The sequence below is a fragment of the Heptranchias perlo genome, chromosome 2, assembly GCF_035084215.1.
Source record: "Heptranchias perlo isolate sHepPer1 chromosome 2, sHepPer1.hap1, whole genome shotgun sequence".
In the NCBI taxonomy this organism is placed as follows: domain Eukaryota; kingdom Metazoa; phylum Chordata; class Chondrichthyes; order Hexanchiformes; family Hexanchidae; genus Heptranchias; species Heptranchias perlo.
Window position 1 is genome coordinate 36,337,063 of NC_090326.1, and position 21,226 is coordinate 36,358,288.

At 43.2% G+C, this 21,226-nt stretch overlaps 1 protein-coding gene across 2 annotated transcripts in view; it reads right to left on the reverse strand.

The window, feature by feature from the left end:
- Nucleotides 1-1,959: 1,959 nt before the first annotated feature.
- LOC137333323 (androgen-dependent TFPI-regulating protein-like) overlaps nucleotides 1,960-21,226 on the reverse strand; it is a 97,607-nt gene continuing 78,340 nt past the window's right edge. The window contains exons 4-6 of one of the 2 annotated variants that reach the window (XM_067997482.1): nucleotides 20,692-20,807; nucleotides 19,020-19,171; nucleotides 1,960-2,400 (exon numbers count right to left, since the gene is read on the reverse strand). In XM_067997482.1, the coding sequence (XP_067853583.1) occupies nucleotides 2,372-2,400; nucleotides 19,020-19,171; nucleotides 20,692-20,807 (297 nt within the window). In that variant the 3' untranslated portion in view covers nucleotides 1,960-2,371. Of the gene's footprint in view, nucleotides 2,401-8,903; nucleotides 8,990-19,019; nucleotides 19,172-20,691; nucleotides 20,808-21,226 lie in introns of those variants that run through there. The other variant, XR_010965862.1, reaches the window with a different exon arrangement.

Genomic DNA, 21,226 nt, shown 5'->3' on the forward strand with positions numbered 1-21,226 from the left:
GCCATTTAGAAAATACTCTGATCTATCTTTCTTAGGTCCAAAGTGGATGACCTCACACTGTCCCACGTTGAACTCCCATCTGCCACAATATGTACACGTCTTGTATTCTACCAAATACTTTTTTGAACACCGCCCCACTGGTTTTATCCGTGGTTTTATCCATTAGTAGTTCTGCCCAGTTAATTGTGGTCAATTTCTGCCTCATCCCTCCAAAGTCAGCCTTACCTAAATTTAAAACCTTGGTCCATGACTAACCCTTCTCCCTCTCAAACCTGTGTCCAGAGTAGGGAGGGAGACGGGTGGATGACAAAGAAAAGCGAGACTTAAAAGAGATAACAAAAAATGTTGCAGAGAATTATAAAAATCTGTTGAAAGGAATGCGTGACAGCACTGTAAGGGAAGAATAGAGCTTGCAATATTCAAACAGATCTAACAACTTAGAAAAAGCCAAAAAGTAACATAGAAATTATGAGGTGAATGTAACAATTAGTGCTCCCAGTGCAGAGCTTTGCACAGAGGGAGCACATATGGGGAAAGAGCAGGGGAGTGGAACTAATTGGATAGATCTTTCAAAGAGCCGGCACGATGGGCCGAATGGCCTCCTTCTGTGCTGTAACATACTATGATACTACGATACCAGGAATTTGGGTTCAGAGGTCATTGCAACCAGTTCACAGCCCACATAATTTTCTGTCTATTAAGCTGAATGGATAGAAAACAGAGTGAGCCGATTGACTGGCTAACTTTCCAATACATTGCACAAAGCTCTGCACTGGTGAGCTAAATCACAAAATTTACTTCCATATGTACAAAAGCCACCTTTAAAGAACTAAATGAGGCTTCTAGCCCATTATTTTTAAGTATGTGAACAGAAGAAAAAGATTCGAGTCATTTGTAGCCTGCATTTATTTTATATATATGTATCTCAATAGTTGTACATAATACTGATTGTCAAATGAATGCAGTAGTATTCAATCATAAATATATTTATAATGTCCTGGAAATAATTTGGTGAAACTTATATGATTAAAGGCTTTGCAAGCCAGAAAGTTGGTAAACACCTCAATGATAATGTCATTGCCCATCCAGTGATATTTGTGAAATGGCCAACAGCATTGAGATACCAAGCAATTCCAGGCTGCTACAGACATTGTGCATCCAATTAAAATGGGTGGCAAAATAATGTAGAACTTAAACAAATCCATCACTTTTACCATGTCCTGATTATATTACTACAAACCAAACCACACCCATACCACCAAGAAAAACACAAGATTAACAGGTCATCTCACTTGCTGTTTGTGGAATCTTGCTGTGTACAAATTGGCAGCCATGTTTGCCTACAGAACAGTAGTTATTGCACTTCAAAAGTAATTCATTGGCTGCGAAGCACTTTGAGAAGTCCTGAGGAGATGATAAGGTGCTCCGCAAATTAGTGTCTTTTCTTTCTTTTTTTCCTTTTACTGATACCCAGTATTTAAGGTGCACAGCTTTCATTTCTACACATTTTATTCGATTTCTGCATAATTTACAAGGGCTGACAAAAGACTCTAATATCAGGTTAGTGACACAGTGTACAAAATTGCAGTGCTTCACAATGATGATTCATCACAGTGCTCTGAGGATTTCTTGTACATGTTTGAATCGTTCTTTAACAACAGTCAATTGTAAATGTTTGATTCTTAGAGAGTCGAGTAATGTAATGCATAAATAACATCCCCATTCATTCAACCTGATGCTTTATACACAATGGAGGACCATGTTTCTTCTCTGCCTCATTATTAAAGTTGATTTTAATGTAGAAATAGCAGAGTTAACACACTATTTCCATCATGGCACAAAATTTATAGCCCAGCCACCCTGCTCCGCACTGCACCACATATTACATGGCTAAACATATCAGCCCTGGAGTTCCAAAGGGGTTCTCCAAGTCTCCTATTCTATCTCCAGCAGGAGACCAACAGTATCTCCCAGAAAATAGCAAAGACCCAGCATAACACATTAACATCAGGTTTTACACTAAATTTCAGCTCCCTGATTTCCACCCTCCCCCCAACCTAGGAATTTCTGACCCAGGATATTTTTTGGATGGTGTCATTGCCTGTTGACTCCCAGTGCTAAGTCTTACTTCCTTCAAAGATTATCCATCCCTGGATCTCAGGTTCTGAGAGAGCATGGAGTACGTTGATTAAGAATCAAACTGAATAAATGCAAACAGTGGCACAATCTTCAGGTTAGAAAGGACTTGTATTAGTGTACAAAGGCTATTGTGGGATACAGGAAGGACAACTGCTCGCTGCGGTTCCGCAGGGTGCTCCGAGGTGCGTTAGATCCCCACATTCCTCAACGAGTTGACACGCATGCATCTCACTTACGTTTCCTTTGCTTTTTCAGTTATACCTGAAAATAAACAAAGGTAAATGCCTAGTTATTCTATAGGAACATAGGAACAAGAGTAGACCATTCAACCCCTCGAGCCTGTTCCACCATTCAATTAGATCATGGCTGAATTTATCTTAACTCGATCTACCCGCCTTGGTTCCATTAATACCCTGGCCTAACAAAAATCTATCAATCTCAGTTTTGAAATTTTCAACTGACCTCACCTGAACAGCTTTTTGGGAGAATGTCAGATTTCCACTGCCCTTTGTGTGAAGAAGTGCTTCCTGACATCACCCCTGAACGGCCAAACTCTAATCCCCTTGTTCCGGACTCCCCCACCAGAGGAAATAGTTTTTATCTATTCTATCAAATCCTTTAATCATCTTAAACCTCTCAATTGGATCACCCCTTGACCTTCAATACTCAAGGGAATACAAGCCTAGTCTGTGCAACCTGTCCTCATAATTTAACCCTTTTAACTCCGGTATTATTCTGGTGAATCTGCACTGCACCCCCTCCAGGGCCAATATATCCTTCTTGAGTTGCTGTACCCAGAGCTGAATGCAGTACTCCAGATGGGGTCTAACCAGAGCTCTGTACAGCTGTAACATAACTTCCACCCCGTTGTATTCCAGCCCTCTTGAGATAAAGGCCAATATTCCATTAGCCTTTTTAATTATTTTCTGTACCTGTCCACTAGCTTTTAGTGATTTCTGTACTTGGACCCCATAATCTCTCTGCTCCTCCACAGTTCTTAGCTTCTTACAAAAAAAAGAGATGATATTCCGGCTATCTCCCTCGATATCGAAGGATGAACGACAACGACGACCATTTGGAAAATACTCTGATCTATCTTTCTTAATCAACCAAATAATAAATGTTATTAGCCAGAATTCATGCTCACTCCAAACGGTGAAACAAAAATTGAAAACGCATGAACATAATACTCCAGTGATTTGATGTGATAATATGATTGGTCAAGTCTGTTGATTTAGGAGGCCGTGGGTCCAATGGTGTGGTCTGCAGTGCCCTACCTGCTTCAAGCACCAGGGCCCCATATTATCGGGTGCTGAGGCATACTTAATGTTTGATGAACACAGAGCTGCATAGTGCAGGATGCAAGCGTTTTGAGCGCAAAGGGCCTGCACACTGTCCGTGACTCATTAAGTCTCCAGTTTTCATTGAAATTAGGCCGAAACCAAATAATGTGGCAGGACCACCTGAGAAACGCTCCAGCTGCTCAGCTTCCATTTGAATTGGACATTTGATGGCAGGCTTGAAAACATAGACTCTTTTCCTCTCTTTCCAATAGGACGCCAAAGGTTGTACCTCCAGTTGTACCTCCAAAGACCAAGCCTTGAAAGAGGTCCTTAATCCCCCTAGCGTTCCTATGGTCCAAAAATGGCAGCATTTTAAAGGCAGCCAGCGTCTCTGCTGGTACTCAGTAATGTGGCCCTAACTCAAATGGCACTCCCTGCAGACCATGAGCTAAGCGCCAGCAGCACACTAAATATGTGGTAGCCTCGCATTATCGGGCAAGGTCAGCTTCATGAGGTACAGATGCACATCGTGCCTTTGGAACCGCCTGCTCCGGGACTGATCTATCTGCCCCATATTTTCCCGTTCTCACATTCAAGTACGAAATCAGCCACTGCATTGGGTAGAATTGAAGTTTAAATCCTCAGCTCTTCCGGCAACATAACTATGGCAGATGTCCACCAGAAGGGCCACAAACTCCGTTGGGGCAGAGTTTCTACCCACCCCTACAAGGCTGCCGACATAAGGGGGCGAGGATGGGGGAAGAGACTCCCTAGGTTGGGAGTTTCCACAACCCCTCACCGGTCATGTCTCCCTGACACCTGGCAGAAGTGAGGCCCACCCGGGGGTCCAGGCCGATATTGCAGAATGAAACCCCAAAGATTTTTGGTATTGTATGCGACATAGGTGTCTTTAGCAGGGGAGTATCTCATGATCCCTCCCCCTGACCCCACAAACTTCAGTACAGTCAGTGGCGGAGGTCACCAGCGGGTGTGATCCCAGCATAACTGCCAGGATAATGTCCCCTAGGAAATTCCAGGCCAACGTATGTTTTCCTGTCAGAATTTGCAAGACAAAATTAATTTTTTGAATTACAATTAAATGATGGAAAATTATAATTCTAATCTATTTGGAAGCCATTGCTTTTACTACATATAAGTCTATAAAGCTAAGTTGACATCTCTCCCAATTTTTAAAATTTATTTTGTAAATGGGTCGGAGTTACCACAGCAGATAAAAGTTCCATCCCAACCTATCTCTGGCAACAGAAGTGCCCCAGAAGGACATCCAGCCTCTAGGTTCTAATAGGCAGGGTGTCTCCCTCCAAAACTTTAACCTGCCCTTTCTCTTTCCAGGCACTGATGAATATCCTCAGCATTTTCAGTTTCCATTCTTGATATATGCATTACTGAATACAATGGACCACTGCCAAATTTTCAATCTCCCCTTCTTACTATCATGCCAGGAGCAGAGTGCTGCAGACACGGGGGGGGTGAGAGAAAGAAAGACTTGCATTTATATAGCGCCTTACACGACCTCAGGATGTCTCAAAGCACTTTACAGCCAATGATGTACTTTTGAAGTGTATCGACTGTTGTAATGTAGGAAAAGCGGCAGCCAATTTGTGCACAGCAAGGTCCACAAACAGCAATGTGATAATGACCAGATAATCTGTTTTTTTATAGTGATGTTGGCTGAGGGATAAACATTGGCTAGGATACTGGGGAGAACTTCCCTGCTCTTCATCGAATAGTGCCCTGGGATCTTTTATGTCCACCTGAGAGTTTAATGTCTCATTCGAAAGACAGCACCTCCAACAGTGCAGCACTCCTTCAGTACTGCACTGAAGTATTAGCCTGGATTTTTGTGCTCAAATTTATGGAGTGGTACTATGAACCCACGATCTTCTGACTCAGAGGCGAGAGTGCAACCACTGAACCACAGCTGACATTTGGGTAGGTAGTTGTCGTTATGGCATACCATCTGATTTTCCCCATCTAGTGTTGCTGGTAGCTGGGACACCAACAGATGCTGGTCTTACCCTCATCTTGGTAATTTAATGTAATGCCATGTACTACATGCACCAGTAAATATGGGTGAATCTCAAAATAGGGTTGAAAGTAATTGACTTTTTTCAACAGGGTACTCTGTCTACAGTGTAGTTGAAGCCATCCTCTCCACCCCTAGTGCCTATCTTTCTTAAACAAAGGGGGTGATAGTAAGCAAGAGATGGCACATCTGACGATGGAAGTTTGGTACTAAACCAACCCTCAGTGTCAGACTCAGTTGAACCAGGCAGTTCTGCTGTACTCTAGGGCACTGTTGATGATTGACCAGCTCATCTGAATCACTAACAAAACCTGGAGGGATAGACCCTTACTGGGGGCTGGGATTCTTCCCACTTGGCTCCAGATAATCCATCGTCAATTTCCTAATGATAAGGTTACATAGAAATACATAGAATTTTACAGCACAGAAACAGGCCTATTCAGCCCAACAGGTCTGTGCTAGTGTTTATACTCCACACAAGCCTCCTCCCACCTTATCTCATCTCAGCCTATCCTTCTATTCCTTTCTCCCTCATGTACTTATCTAGCTTCACCTTAAATGTATCTATGCTAATCACCTCAACCACGCCATGTGGCAACGAGTTCCACATTTTCACCAGTCTCTAAGTAATGAAGTTTCTCCTGAATTCCCTATTGGATTTATTAGTGACTATCTTATATTTATGGCCCTTAGTTTTGAACTCCCCCACAAGTGGAAACATCTTTCCTATGTCTATCTTATCCTACCCTTTCATAATTTTAAAGGCCTCTATCAGGTCACCTCTCAGTCTTCTATTTTCTATAGAAAAGAGCCCCAGCCTGTTCAGCCTTTCCTGTTAGTTATACCCTCTCAGTTCTGGTATCATTCTTGTAAATATTTTTTGCACCTTCTCCAGTGCCTTTATATCCTTTTTGTAATATGGAGACCAGAACTATGCACAGTGCTCTAAATATGGTCTAACCAAGGTTCTATTTAAGTTTAACATAACTTCTCTGTTTTTGAATTCTATTCCTTTAGAAATGAACCCCAGTGCTTTGTACTTTTTATGGCTTTGTTAACGTGTTGCTACTTTTAATGATTTGTGTATCTGTATCCCTAGATCCCTTTGCGCCTCCACCCCATTTAGACTCTTATTTTCCAAGCAGTAGGTGGCCTCCTTATTCCTCCTACCAAAATGCACCACCTCACACTTACCTATTGAATTTCATTTGCCATTTACATGCCCATTCTGCAAGTTTATTAACGTCTTCTTATATTTTGTCGAAGTCTTCCTCAGTATTAACTAAACCCCCTAATTTAGTGTCATCCACAACTTTTGATACTGTAGTTCTGATTGTCCTAGCTGGACAAGCAGTGGGAAAATTACCGCTGTTCTATACTGGAAGCTGTGCAGTTTTAGCTAATTAAACTCGACCAGTGTGCACTTGGCAGGGAGGTTCCTAAGCATTGACTCTGCCCCCATGTGCCCAAGGTCTCTGGATTTGGGTAAATGGAATGTGGCCTTATGGGCAGAGAGTGTCCATCCCATATTGGGCAAGTAGAAACTTGTAGATTTCCAACTATCTTGAATTGGAGACTCTTAAACATGATGATGGGTCTCTGTTTGCATCAGACAGCTTGCTGACCAATAAATAGTGTAGTTTCTTCAAAAAGCGGGTGACGTTCGAGGGCAGATTTTACAAATTCGCGTTCCTGGCACAGAAGTTCGTGTGCTGGAAGTTGATATTGGGAATTTGGATTTTCTATTGATTAGGAATGGACCTGCTTGCGGGAGCTCAAATTTGTAAATCAACCATAGATTTATTTACAAATTTGAATCTATGGGAAGAAGGCGGAGAATATTGTTTCAATATAATTTCAAAGACATGGAGGAAAAAGGATGCGAAGATTTGTATTTATTTTTCCTCTTTATATATTTGAGGTGGGACTGACAAATGGTTGGTTGAAGAAAAGAGAGAGACGTTAGCAATACATTAAAGCCTAGTTTATGCTTTAAATGTGATAATGGGCAGTATCAAAATGATTGTTGTCAGTGCGTTTTAGGGAACAATTTTGACTTTGGATAATTTGCTTGTTCGGGTGACGTTTCAAACCCTGAACCATCTGTACACACTTTGAGGACTGGTTTGCTGTTGTGATCAGCTCCGATTGAAAACTAGCAGTTGGAGAAAGAGGCGTCATGAGTTCCTAATCAACTCAGGAGCATAGATGGAAAATTATTTCAGGTGGGAATTCTCTCTCCATTTGCCAAGTCACGACAGGAGCTAGCACAGAATGTTCTTAAAGGCAGCATTTTCTTATTTCCCATTAATGTTGTACTTATAAACAGATCGTAAAGATTCAAAAAAACATCTGGCCTTGCTAGGATCAAGCACAAAAAGAGGACTTGCAGGTCTGGCTTTGTTTACTCAGATGAAATAATCTGCTAATACATTTTTTTTTTAAAATCAGTTTTGCCTTTTAAACATTAAGTGTTAAATTTCCATTGCCTCTGTTCCTTGGTGCTTGTCAGAAGTGCATACTGCTTGCTCCTGAGTCATTAAAAAGTTAAGAAATAGAATAATCATAGGCTGGGAATGTGTGATTTTGCAATCTGTGCTCCCAGAGTGCACCAACGAGCAGGGCAGTGGAATTTTTATCCCTAATCAGAAGGTATAAATACATATAGGAGTACATTTTCATTTATGGAAAACTGTGAGGGCAGGCATCTGAATTCCTGACAGCACACAAAGCTCTGCACCAGGGGATAGATTTTGATGGTGGGAGATTTTTGGGCAGGGGTGAGTGGGTGGGGCATTTGGGCCACTCGTCCGATATCAGCAGTCTGAGGCCTGAGCCATTTTGATGGTTGGGCCTCATTTACATTTAATTGGTGTGTAGCCACCCATTTCTAGCAGTGACGGGCAGCCCGCCCAATTGGAGGGCAGGATTTCCGGCGGGCCCAGCGTCTGTTTAAAGCGTGCTTGCACCTCTTAAAGAGAGGTGACCTTCTACTCTCCTTATATTGTTGCTAAAACTTTTGAGGTTTGCAAAATGTCAGTCATTAACTCCTAAATTGAGCGACACAGGTCCTCGTGAACAAGGTGAGAGAACACAAGCTGATCCTCCGCCACACGTATGACAAGATAGACTTTGCAGTAGGCCTGGAGGGATGTGGCTCACAACGTGCCTGCACGGATCATCACCTCCACGACATGGGTTCAGTGCCACAAGTGCTTCAATGGCCCGACCTGGACAGCAAGGCTAAGAGTGACGTCTTGCAATCTCTATTTCTCTGCGTTACACCTCGCCACAACATTCCCCCCACCCCACGCAGTGATCTAAACACTTCCCTCCCTCACTCCACATGCTTCTTCTCCAATCACAATGGGGCACTGGATCAACCCTCCTTCTCAAATCAATCACAGCCAGCATAGACAGCGTTCAGCTTTTACCTGATAGCGACTGGAATGCATTTCACTCCTCTGTTAACTGCTTTCACATTTCACACAGCCACTTCCACGCACCTCTTCATCATGCACACAACTTGCTACTCCTCCCTCTCAGATTGCAAACTATATGCGCTGCCTCGCACGTCTGCACGGCCCTTTACAACAACCACACACTAACTCACTCCCACTCTTTTTTCTGGGAGAAACTGGCTCACAACAACTAGGAGAGGACCAAAAGTTGGGGGCAGGGCTAGCCTCCATCCAGAGCCTCACCCAGATGGAGGAGGAAGGAATGGAGGTCACAGGACCAGGCAGCTTGAGGAGCGTCAGTGAAGGCAAGGCTGGAGGCAGTGCCCAGCTATGTGTCGGCCTATTTCTCATACCTGTGCCCTTTCTCAAGCAATCACACTTACAGGCAGCTGATTAACTCATTGCTGCATATTGCTACCACTCATCTGCTACTGCCTAACCTTTCTGTATTATTATCCTTGACCCTTGTCCCTCTTCCTTTTTTCTAGGCCCACCCATGACTTGGGCCACGATGGACATGTCCCGCAGGGGGAACAACCCTCCCAAAGAAGCAATGGCGCTCGCTCCATTCCTCCCAAGAACCAGCACAACTATTGGCACCCCGGGTTGGACGGATGGCGAGTTGGAGGGGTCTGCACATGGTGAATCACAGAGCACAAGTGAGCAAGAGCAGGGTGTGGTGGAAAGCACAGCCCAGGAGACAGTTCACCAGATGGCAAGCCCAGATCCTAGCTCTCCTAGAGAGGACAGAGATGCTGATTTTATGGGCCCAGTTTACATTAAAAAACAACTTCTTTCTCTGCTCCAACAATATGCTATTGGAGAGTGGAAGAACTGGTAGAGATGGTGTTGAGGACCGGTAATTTGGGGTCAGGGTGAGGGGGAAGGAGTAGATCAGCTATGGAGTTGGTTAATGAACTGTTGCCAAAGAGCTCTGGCTGCAGGCTGGCTCTGTTGACCCCTCACTTCTGCTCCATCCTTGCTGTCATCAGGATCTTCCTCAACAGATAGCGGGGGACCTTCTTACTCCGCAGGCTCTATTTTCTGTCCCCGTTGCACAACAACATTGTGCAGAATGCAGCAGACGACCACAATCCGGGAGACACACCTCTTTGGCCAACCTTCTGGTCACCCGGTGTCCATTATTGCGATTCTGCCTCTGTGAAGCGCCTTGGGACATTTTGCTGCATTAAAGGTGCCATATAAATGCAAGTTGTTGTTGTAGTACACGTTACTGCGCACATGCCAGCCTCCATGGGCTCGTGGTGTTTGAATTCCACAGCAGTACCAGTTATATGCTGGACCTCTGTCCTACAGCAGCCACAAATAATGTTCCTTCCTCACCCATGCTCTGCTCCTCACTCTGCATTCCCTTCTGAACATCACCTGGGATGTGTGTCCCTGAGATGCTGCTTGCTTCACAAGGTGTTGTTGACTCTGGTGCTGTACTGAGTCAGGCCCCTTAGAGAGAATGGTTTCTGGTCCACCAGGTTCTGACAGTTCTTTTTAACTGTTTACTATTTAGTCAGATTCTCATTCAAGTAAGTTCCATTAATCTTTATTTCTCACTTCTTGCCATGTCTATAGATGCCCTGATGCTTTGCTTCCCTTTTGCACTTTTCTTAAGGTCTTTCTGCACACCTCCCGCCACATCCTGCCACATCTGGTTGGTGAGTGATGGCCTCATTGATTCTCTGTTATTTCCTTCCATGCATGCCATACCCATTGGCTATTTGTAGGGTGCAATTGCCCTTGGACTTTTGCTGTTCTATCCATTGCGCCATCCACACTCATCTCCAGGGCCTCTTAACCTGCTCCTCCGGACTCTACTGCACCCTCCACAGCTGGATTAACGGATGATGCACCTTTACATTGGCAAAGTAGCTCATTTGATGTTTGATGGGGATCTCAGCAGTATTTTACGGGTGCATTCTCACTGGCTTATCAGTTGTGTGCCGGTTCTACTGGCATTGACCTTGCAGGAATTGCACGGTTTAAAGCAATGCACATCTGGCACTGCATTCCAGCACTGGCCAATACTAAGCACTGCTCCTGTGTACAAAGAGAGAATTCACCTCCTCAGTCCCAATGGGTAGTCGGAGTGAATTATGCAAAAAGCTTGATTTTGAGGAAGAAAAGATCAAAGAAAGCAATTGAGGAGGGTTTCATAAGAATATAGGAACCGGAGTAGGCCATTCAGCCCCTCGAGCCTGCTCTGCCAATGAATTAGATCATCACTGATCTGTATTTTAACTCCATTTACCCACCTTTGCACCATATCCCTTGATACCCTTACCTAACAAAATTCTATCTATCTCAGTTTTGAAATGTTCAATTGACCTCACTATAACAGCTTTTTGGGGAAATGTAAGGAATCTTACAACACCAGGTTATGGTCCAACAGTTTTATTTGAAAATCACAAGCTTTCGGAGATTATCTCCTTCGTCAGGTGAGTGAAAACAAATAAAACTGTTGGACTATAACCTGGTGTTGTAAGATTCCTTACATTTGTCCACCCCAGTCCATCACCGGCATCTCCACATCATAGCTTTTTGGGGGAGAGTTCCAGATTTCCACTACCCTTTGTATAAAGAAGTGCTTCCTGACATCACCCCTGAACGGCCTAGCTCTAATTTTAAGGTTATGCCCCCTTGTTCTGGATTGTCTCACCAGAGGAAATAATTTCTTTCTATCTACTCTATCAAATCTTCCAATCATCTTAAACACCTCAATTAGATCACACCTTAATCTTCTATACTCAAGGCAATACAAGCCTAGTCTATGTAACCTGAACTCTTAATTTAACCCTTTTAGCCCCAGTATCATTCTGGTGAATCTGTGTTGCACCCCCTACAAGGCCAATATATCCTTCCTGCGGTGTGGTGCCCAGAACTGAATGCAGTACTCCAGGCAGGGTCTCACCAGAGCTCTATACAGCTGTAACATAACTTCCACCCCTTTGTATTCCAGCCCCACTGAGATAAAGGCCAATATTCCATTAGCCTTTTTAATTATTTTTGGTACCTAGCTCTTAGTGATTTCTGTACTTGGACCCCTAAATCTCTCTGCTCATCCACAGTTCCTAGCTTCTCACTATTTAGAAAATACTTTGATCAATCTTTCTTGGGTCCAAAGTGGACGACCTCACATTTCCCCACAATGAACTCCATCTGCTACAGTTTTGCCCACTCACTTAATCTATCAACGTCTCTTTGCAACTTTCTGCTTCCGACTACACTATTTACCGTGCCACCTAAGTAAGTGTCATTGGCTAACTTAGATATACGACTCCCTATTCCTTCACCCAAGTCATTAATAAATGTAGTGAATAGCTGAGGCCCCAGTACAGATCCTTGGGGGACACTACCTGTCACATCCTATTTTGTTTCTAAAGAAGAGATTAAGGCCTTCCAAATTGAAAGAGGTGAACAACGGTGTCAGCCTTGGCTCAGTGGCAGCACTCTCGCAGAAGGTCATGGGTTCAAGCCCCATTCCAGAGCCTTGAACACATAGTCCGGGAAATTCCTCGGAGCTGCACTCACTCCGCTGGCATTGCTTTGTCGAAAGTGCAGAAGAAACCTCATTTACATGCATAAATAATCTAGGCTGATACTCCAGTGCAGTACTGAGGGAGTGCTGCACCATCGAAGGTACCATCTTTCAGATGAGATGTTTTAAACTGAGTTCCTGTCTGTCCTTTCACGTGGATGTAAATGGTTCCATGGCACTATTTGAAGAAGAGCAGAGGACCTCTCTTGTGTAATATTTATCCCTCAACCAACATCACTAAAACAAATGATCAGGTCACTTATCTCTTTGTTGTTTGTGGGATCTTGCTGTGCACAAATCAGCTGCCGTGTTTTGTACATTACAACAGTAACTACACTTCAAACGTACTTCATTGGCTGTGAAACACTTTGGGATGTCTTGATATCATAAAACGTGTTATATAAATGCAAGCTTTTTCTTTCAAGTTGCCATGTTGTTAAGGTTTTAAGTATAAACATGCAGAATGTACACAGGAAATGGAACAAAGTGATAGAATGATTTTTTTCACATATTTATGACTGTGGATAACTGAGATTGAGAGTGTGCTGCACCCTTACTTCCCACACCCTCCATTTTAAAAGACTCTGGAAACATAGCGAGACATGCCCGCCAGCTAACCATATATTTCTATGAACTGTCATTTATTTACCAGTTTTATTTTCAATGAGTAACAAAAAGGAAGGAAGGATTTGTATTTACATAGCTCCTCATCAAATCTTCATGATGGCCCAAAGCACTTCATTGACAATGAATTACTGTACTGTTGTGTTTTGTAGTGGCGATGCCGGTGATGGACTGGGGTTGACAATTGTAAACAATTTTACAACACCAAGTTATAGTCCAGCAATTTTATTTTAAATTCACAAGCTTTCGGAGGCTACCTCCTTCCTCAGGTGAACGATGTAGACAAACACAGCAGCCATTTTGCACACAGCAAAGCGCCACAAGCAGCAATGAGTTGACTGACCAGTTAGGCTGCCGGCCAGGTCACCAGGAAAACTCTCAGCTTTTCTTCAACTAGTGCATTGGGATCTTTCATGTCCACCTGACCCGGTTTAACATCTTACCCAAAAGACAACACCTCCAACAATGCAGCACTCCCACATTACTGCACTGGAGTGATAGCCTACATGTTAAAGTGCGGCTTGAACACACAGCAGTTTGGCTCAGAGACGAGAGTGCTACTGACTGAGCCCAGCTGCCTGTTTTGCTTTATTTTTCAGTGTAAAAGCATTGTTTAAAATTTCTCAGAACAATACTTATTTTTTAATTTAAGATAGTACATTCAAATCTGTTTGGAGATGCTTTACAGCACAAGTGTGATAATTACTTTCAGTACAATTTAGGACTTGGAGATTGCAGCTTCCATACCAAGAGCCAGACCATTTTGTATGAACTGTCAGCCGCGGCTCATTTTTTAAAACATTTATGAGATTAATCCATCGTTAAACATGTTTATAACATCATGATCATTCCGTTCTGCCATACAACCCTTCCTTTACCAGTAATTAGCTTCAGAATTTAAGTCATCATTAAGGACATTTACCACATCGTTATTATTCAGAAATTAAAGTTCAATTTGTCTCCTGCAAATATATTAATCTATTGAACTTCAAAAAGTGGTTAGAAAATACCGTCCTTACATTTCTTTCAGAGTAATAAATCCATAAAACCTTACAGTCTATATCTGAAATACTCTTTCAGATTTATTCTTCTCCCCTTAAAAATCAGAGCATTCATTCATTACACGATTATGAATTTGTTGCGCTTTGAAGTCAGAAGGTCATGGGTTCAAATCCCACTCCGGAGACTTGAGCACATAATCTAGGCTAACACTTCAGTGCAGGACTGAGGGAGTGCTGCACTGTCGGAGATTCCGTCTATCGGATGAGACGTTAAACCAAGGCCCCGTCTGCCCTTTCAGGTGGACATAAAAGGTCCCATGATAATATTCCAAGAACAGGGAAGTTCTCCCCGCTTTCCTGGACAATATTTATCTCTCAACCAACATCATTAAAACAGATGATCTGGTCATTATCACATTGTTGTTTGTAGGACGATGCTGTATGCAAATTGGCTGCCATGTATCCTACATTATAACAGTGACTACATTTCAAAAGTACTTCATTGGCTGTAAAGCATTGTGCGACATCCTGAGGTTGTGAAAGGCACTGTATAAATAAAAATTCTTTCTTTCTATTCTGCTTCCCCTTCCTCAGCTGTTCTTGTGTCATTCTCTATCTCCCATGCTCAGAGATGCTCGAATACGCAACAAGGAAACACAGCCCGCTGATTCATTTGCTTCCTTCGAAATGTGGGCTCGCCTTTAGGTTTCAAACCTCCCCCTGTCCCACTTGTATCACCCTTCAGTTGTTTATTATTTCTTGTTTTTTTATACTTAGATTTGTTTAAGTTGGAACTTACTGGAGTTGCTCGTCAAATACGTTCCCTTTTTTTTGTAAAAATCCCTTTTTGCAGTTGAGCTCCGGTCCCAGTGCCCTCACCCTGAACAAATGTAAACTTAAGTGTAAACCAGCCTACTTAAAGGTATAGGGCAAAGTCAGGACAGTCTGGGCTCCTGGAACAGAGCCTCGTTCACAGCAATCGTGGTTAGAGAATCAGTGTGATATCGTTACCACCCTCTCTGCGACCTGTCTAACAAGGCCCAGTGCCAGGACAGCAGCCTCATTGAATTTGAATCAATGAATTTGAATCAATGCACAACTCATTCCTCAAACCCCCTACATTACATGACTTTGCTTCGCTAAACCCTCCTCCGCCCCCACAACATTCTTCCCTGTGCATACTGCTTACAGGGGGTGTGGTGCTACAAGTGTATTGATGATGGAAGTGTGCTCTCATACATCATTGTACCATTTTGAGGTGCATCCTACCCGTGCTTACTGGAGCCTCTCAAATCTAACGTGGCAAAACAGCCTTCCTTCCAATGGGACAGTATAGAAATGCAAAATCTGCCCATTTACGTTTTGGACATCTGGACTACCTTCCTCTCAATTAACTGGACTACTCACTGTTGTTGAATGGAAACCAGCGAGAATGGGCACCATAATATTTGCACATTAATTACATACTTTTTTGATTTCACACTCAACCATCATCATTGCGTATTGGAAATGCAGGCATGGTTTTCCAAACTTTGGAATTCCCAGTAATTGCTGCTGACAGGTGAGACTCTACAAGGTGTAGAAAATATATTTAGACAGCGCTACGTTTCACTTCAGTGGTAAATACATTTTTCATCTGCACTGCTGAAAAACTATGGGCAAAAAATTCACATCCATCCCTGCGCACTCCCACTACAAGACCGGATATGCTGAGTTCTCTCTCTATGGGACTCTCTCTGGTTCTCTCTCCCTATCTCTGGGTGTCTCACTCTTTCTGGGTCTCTGCCTCTCCCTTTGGGGCACGCTTTCTCTCTCCCTGGCTCTCTCTCTCTCTCTCTGGGTCTCACCCATATCTGTGGGGCCTTGTTTGGGGTGGATCTTTTGCTGACCCCAAACAAGGGCAGTGGCATCAGAGAGGGCATGGCTGGAGGAGGGGACTCCAAGCCCAGGAGTTTCCTCACCCTTAGCCTGTTGGTAGAGTGGTGGGCTGGTACACCAAGTGATAACAAATGTACCAGCTTACCATCCAGCAGAAGTGGGCTCCACCTGAGGCTCCAGGCCTGAGTCATCAATTTTTATAAAGGGGGCCACTTCTATCATCTTTCTGGGGGGATTGGGGGGGAAGGGTTGACATGCCCTGCCCTTCTCCAGAGCAGGCTATGTTCTGTGGCCTTGACTCTCTGCATGGTATCCAAGATGTGCCCCTAGTGTGGTGGGTGCCCACCTAGATTAATTCACTTATGTGCCCACTCCTGACTTTACATATGTTGGTGGGGTCAGCACCAGAGATCACTGGTGGTTAGATCCTGGCTCTTGCTCTGGGATCAATGGCCTGAAGATTTTCAGGGCCTGTGCCTTTACCTGTCTGGAACAGGCAGTCAATTCCCACAATTGCTTGATTAAAGAGCCCAACCATTCAAAGTCATGCTGTCAATAGCCTGTGAGGAAAAAATTATAGGAGAAGCACATGGGGGAGTGGAAAAGGTACCACAGAACTGTCGGGAATGACACAACAAAGTAACACAATTTCAAGGGAGTAGCAAAGGAGTATAAGTAGTGCTGTAAAATGACCCAGTGCAGTAACAGAACTGATCGCAAATTAATAGGACTAGTGATCCAACTGCAGAGGAACGATGCAGAATAGAAACAGAACTATTTGGGAGTAGCCCAGAAGAAGTACTAAGAAATCTTTTTTTGCTGCAGAACCTGAGAATTTTGCACATTTCAGGACTGAAAATAAGCTTTCTGTCAAAAATACATTTGTACACATGCTAACTGACAGTAAATGCTTTAACCCAAGTGTCAGCTTGTAAGCTTTTTTTTTCAAACTGGTATTGCAAGTTATTTAAGTAAAGCAGTTAAATCAGTTTGGACTGAAGACTCTTAGGCCCAATAAATCAGATGTAACTTTCTGCAACTGTTGATTGGGCACAAATTTGAGGCAGAAAAGTTTTAAAATGAACATAAGATAAGAACATAAGAAATAGGAGCAGGAGTAGGCCATACGGCCCCTCGAGCCTGCTCCGCCATCCAATAAGATCATGGCTGATCTTCAACCTCAACTCCACTTTCCTGCCCGATCCCCATATCCCTTGAGCCCAAAAATCTATCGATCTCAGCCTTGAATATACTCAACGACTGAGCATCCACAGCCCTCTGAGGTAGAGAATTACAAAGATTCACCACCCTCTGAGTGAAGAAATTCCTCCTCATCTCAGTCTTAAATGGCCGACCCCTTATCCTGAGACTATGCCCCCTAGTTCTGGACTCTCCAGCCAGGGGAAAGAGCCTCTCAGCATTTACCCTGTCAAGCCCTCTCAGAATCTTATATGTTTCAATGAGATCACTTCTCATTCTTCTAAACTCCAGAGAATATAGGAGAGTATGAGCTGATAGTTTCTAAGAGTTGCAGGTATAGGTGTGTTTATTTAATGTGTTTTCTATACAACAAATAAGCTGTTAAAATGCAGCTTTTAAAAACTTTTATTATCTCCGCAAAGGCAATTTCTGGTACCTTCTAGTGAAGGTTTATTTTCTTCCAGACTATTTACAACTGCTTTTTCGACATAAGGAACATACAAGTGCGTAAATTGCTTTATTTGAGCATTCTTCCCACTGCACTTGTGGAATTTTCAGGGCCTGGAAATAAAATAGGGAATGTGGTTGGAATGGTGATAATTTATACTGAATTTAAGAAATTATAATGCGATTCCATAGAGTTTGTAGATGTGAAGGTCCCTTTGTTACCGTGCAGTAACTGGGGAGAGAGCCCACGTCAACCGTATTGGAGCTGTCAACATCCACAGGGAAATGTGAGGAGTTGCATTAATAATCAATAATGGATAGGAAGCCCAAAACAGTTAGTTGGGTTCACCGCGAGCCCAGAATTGAGCTTCCTGTGCCTGTTCCTGCAAACCACGTTTTTGTGCATTTTAATATTTTTTTAAATGATCACAGTGTGGAATGGTTTTATTTTCAGTGCAAGCCTTTGGAAAGTTGAAGAGAGAGAGAGAAAGCCCCCAGACCTCACTGGAAAATAAATCTCTTGTCGTTCGCATATACATCTTCTGTCAGCAGTTTCTATCGTTCACCATGATTGGTGGGTGTACCTGCAGCTTATGTTATGACAAGCCTGTGCCCCGCTGTGCTCATTTTAATTTGATCGCTGAGCTGCCAGCACTCATCGAGCACTGACAGGCAGCTCGCCGATCAGGGCAGGTGGGAAATCCGACAGCTCCTCCGCGGAGCCGAGCCAGAAGTTAAACGTTATGGCCGGGGGGGTGGGGGGGAAGATGAAGCAACCATCAGGTGGGCATGGAGCGACTGGCAGCTGGTGGGAAGATTTTTGTGGGGCCAAGAGGAGTGTTGATGCACCTCCAGGCCCTACAGAAATCAGTGGCACCAGCTTTTTTTTGTACTTTTTTGGAGAGGTCTGCAGCAATCCCTTTAAGGACTGCTGGTTGGGCTTTTTATAAAGCTCCTGCCTGTTTCGAGCGGGGGGCACTGGCTGCCCATTTTGAGGACCACTTGAATATCGAGTTGGACGGGCCTCGGGCAGCTAGTTAATGGTCGAGTTCTTTTTAATTTTCATCTGCCTACCGCCCCACTTTTCAGTGTGAGTGGGGTGGTAGGCAAACAAAGAATTACCCTTTGCCTTTTTGAGTTACAAGGACTATATTCAAGGGTTTTGAGTTGCCAGTTTTTGTGATGCTACGTCAGCTTATTTTGAAGTTATTGTTCACCTTATGTTAATTTTCCAGGTCGGCATGCGTGCATTCAAAACACTAGTTAACTGAAAATTCATGCTTGAAAGCATAAAATCCTGATGACATCACTCGACCGATTTGAGCATCTGAAGATCTTTACCCCTGTCATTTGTCAACATGAGAGCTTAATAGATAAATATTTACTTACCCCAAGTTAACAAGGTGAGTTTCTCCCCCAGGAGATACAACAAGACCACCAACAGAAGACTAATTGAGAAAAATAACACCAGACCTAGTCGATTAAATAGGCCCAACAGAGGATAGACCCAGGCTCCAGCTGCATAGTAAATCCACAGAACCCTATATTAAAGAGAATACATTACATTTGATCTTTTAATCAAACCATCAGAAAGTTGTAACTGGTTGGAATCTCTGTGTAACAGAAGGGAATGGGAATAGAACACATGTTTGAGCGCAATGCTTGGATTGGGAATTTGTCTTACATGGATTCCACTACTTTATTTTAATGCAAACATGAGTAAGTTTTGTCAGTAAATTGATGGAATAACAATTCTAGTTTAAATTTGATCATGAGATTTATATATCTTGTTAGAGTTATACAAGATACTAAGTGGATTAGTAAAGGTTCGTTCAGAGCATTATTTCTAGTTAAACCACGACTGCAGGACAAGGCAGACGTAGGTAGAAACTGATAAAGGGTAAGTTTCAAACTAATGTCAGGACCAAGAGATCTTAACGCCTGGAATGGTCTCCTGGTTAGGGTAGTGGAGTGATTTGAGAGGCAGATTGATGCTGTGATGGGGAGGGGGGGCGGTCTATAGGCTTATATGGAAGGATGAACAGGATGGGCCAAAGGGCCTCCATGATCTATATTTACAAACATATGAAAATGATGGACAGGAAAAGACCAGCTGACCCATCAAGCCTGCCCCATACTCAGGATGGTTGGAGCATCATGACGAGACACTTCCTACCTACCCCACCACTCCCCACACCCACAGCCACACAATCTCCTGGGAGACACAAAAAAACTGGGGGTGGGGAGGGAGGGGGTAACAGGGCCAATAAGAGGGAAAAAAGCTCTGGAAAATTCCTCTTCGGACCCCTAAGTTGATCAAAACTAGTCCAGGAGATCACATTGACCATGCATACATTAACTGTTAATTTATCTTTGTAATCTTTAACTATCATTTTAAAAATTTATTGTTGAGTTATCCTGTCTACTTTGATGTACATGATCTTAGTAACTGATTCTGAACAAACTGATTTAAAATAAAAAGAGCTTTCCTTTGATACAGATGTTACTTTATTTCTGTGCTTCTGCCCCCAATGCAATGCCTCAGTCACCAGTAGCACATATCAGGAAATTAAGTGCACAAAGTTTCTGGTTTTCCATTCACTGCAACACAAAATCATTGCACACGAGAGTGACCTCCCAACATGCAATCCCAGAGGGCTTCATGCGCAGAAGCAGAATATTTCAGCATATAGAAGATGTTGCTTTTGTTAAGGAAAAAAAATCATATGTGCACAGAGATTTCAGTGATTGGAATTTTAGGGCCAGACTTTGCTGAAAAAATAATGGCATCTGAACGACACACGCTGTTATTAATGCACAAATTGGCCAGCAACTTTTGGCGAGGAAGAGATACCCCGTGAATTGCGAATTGCCACACGTTGCTGGCCAATCTGCACTGCTCTGCCGTAGCTTCGCAAAAATGACATCTCACCCTTAACGTCCCTGTTGTCCCGTTCCAGCAAAATCTGGCCCATAATTTTTTTGAAAATGAGTTGGATTTGAAATGAAGTGGATTGTTTCTCCATTAGTTCACGTTCATGTGTTTGTGTGCAGTACTTACCACAGCAAGTAGGAAATGGAGACAATTCCTAGGATGAGAAGCCCAGTTCTTTGTTTTGGATATTGGTGGCGGATAATGAACAGCTCCAGCAGGATCAGTGGCAATACTACAGTGTGCTGTAATAAGAAAGAAAGATTTGCATTTATATAGCGCTTTTCACAAACTCAGGACGCTCCAAAGCGCTTTACAGCCAATGAAGTAATTTTGATGTATTGTCACTGTGGTAATGCAGGAAATGCAGCAGCCAATTTGCACATAGCAAGGTCCCACAAACAGCAAGAGATAATGACCAGATCATCTGTTTTAGTGATGTTGGTTGAGGGATAAATATTGGCCAGGACACCGGGATGAACTCCCCTGCTCTTCTTCAAAATAGTGCCAAGGGATCTTTTACATCCACCTGAGAGCGCAGATGGGGCCTCGGTTTAACGTCTCATCCAGAAAGGAGGTATCTCCAACAGAGCAGCACTCCTTCAGTACTGCACTGGAGCTTCAGCCTAGATTTTATGCTCAAGTCTGCTATATAATAATGCTA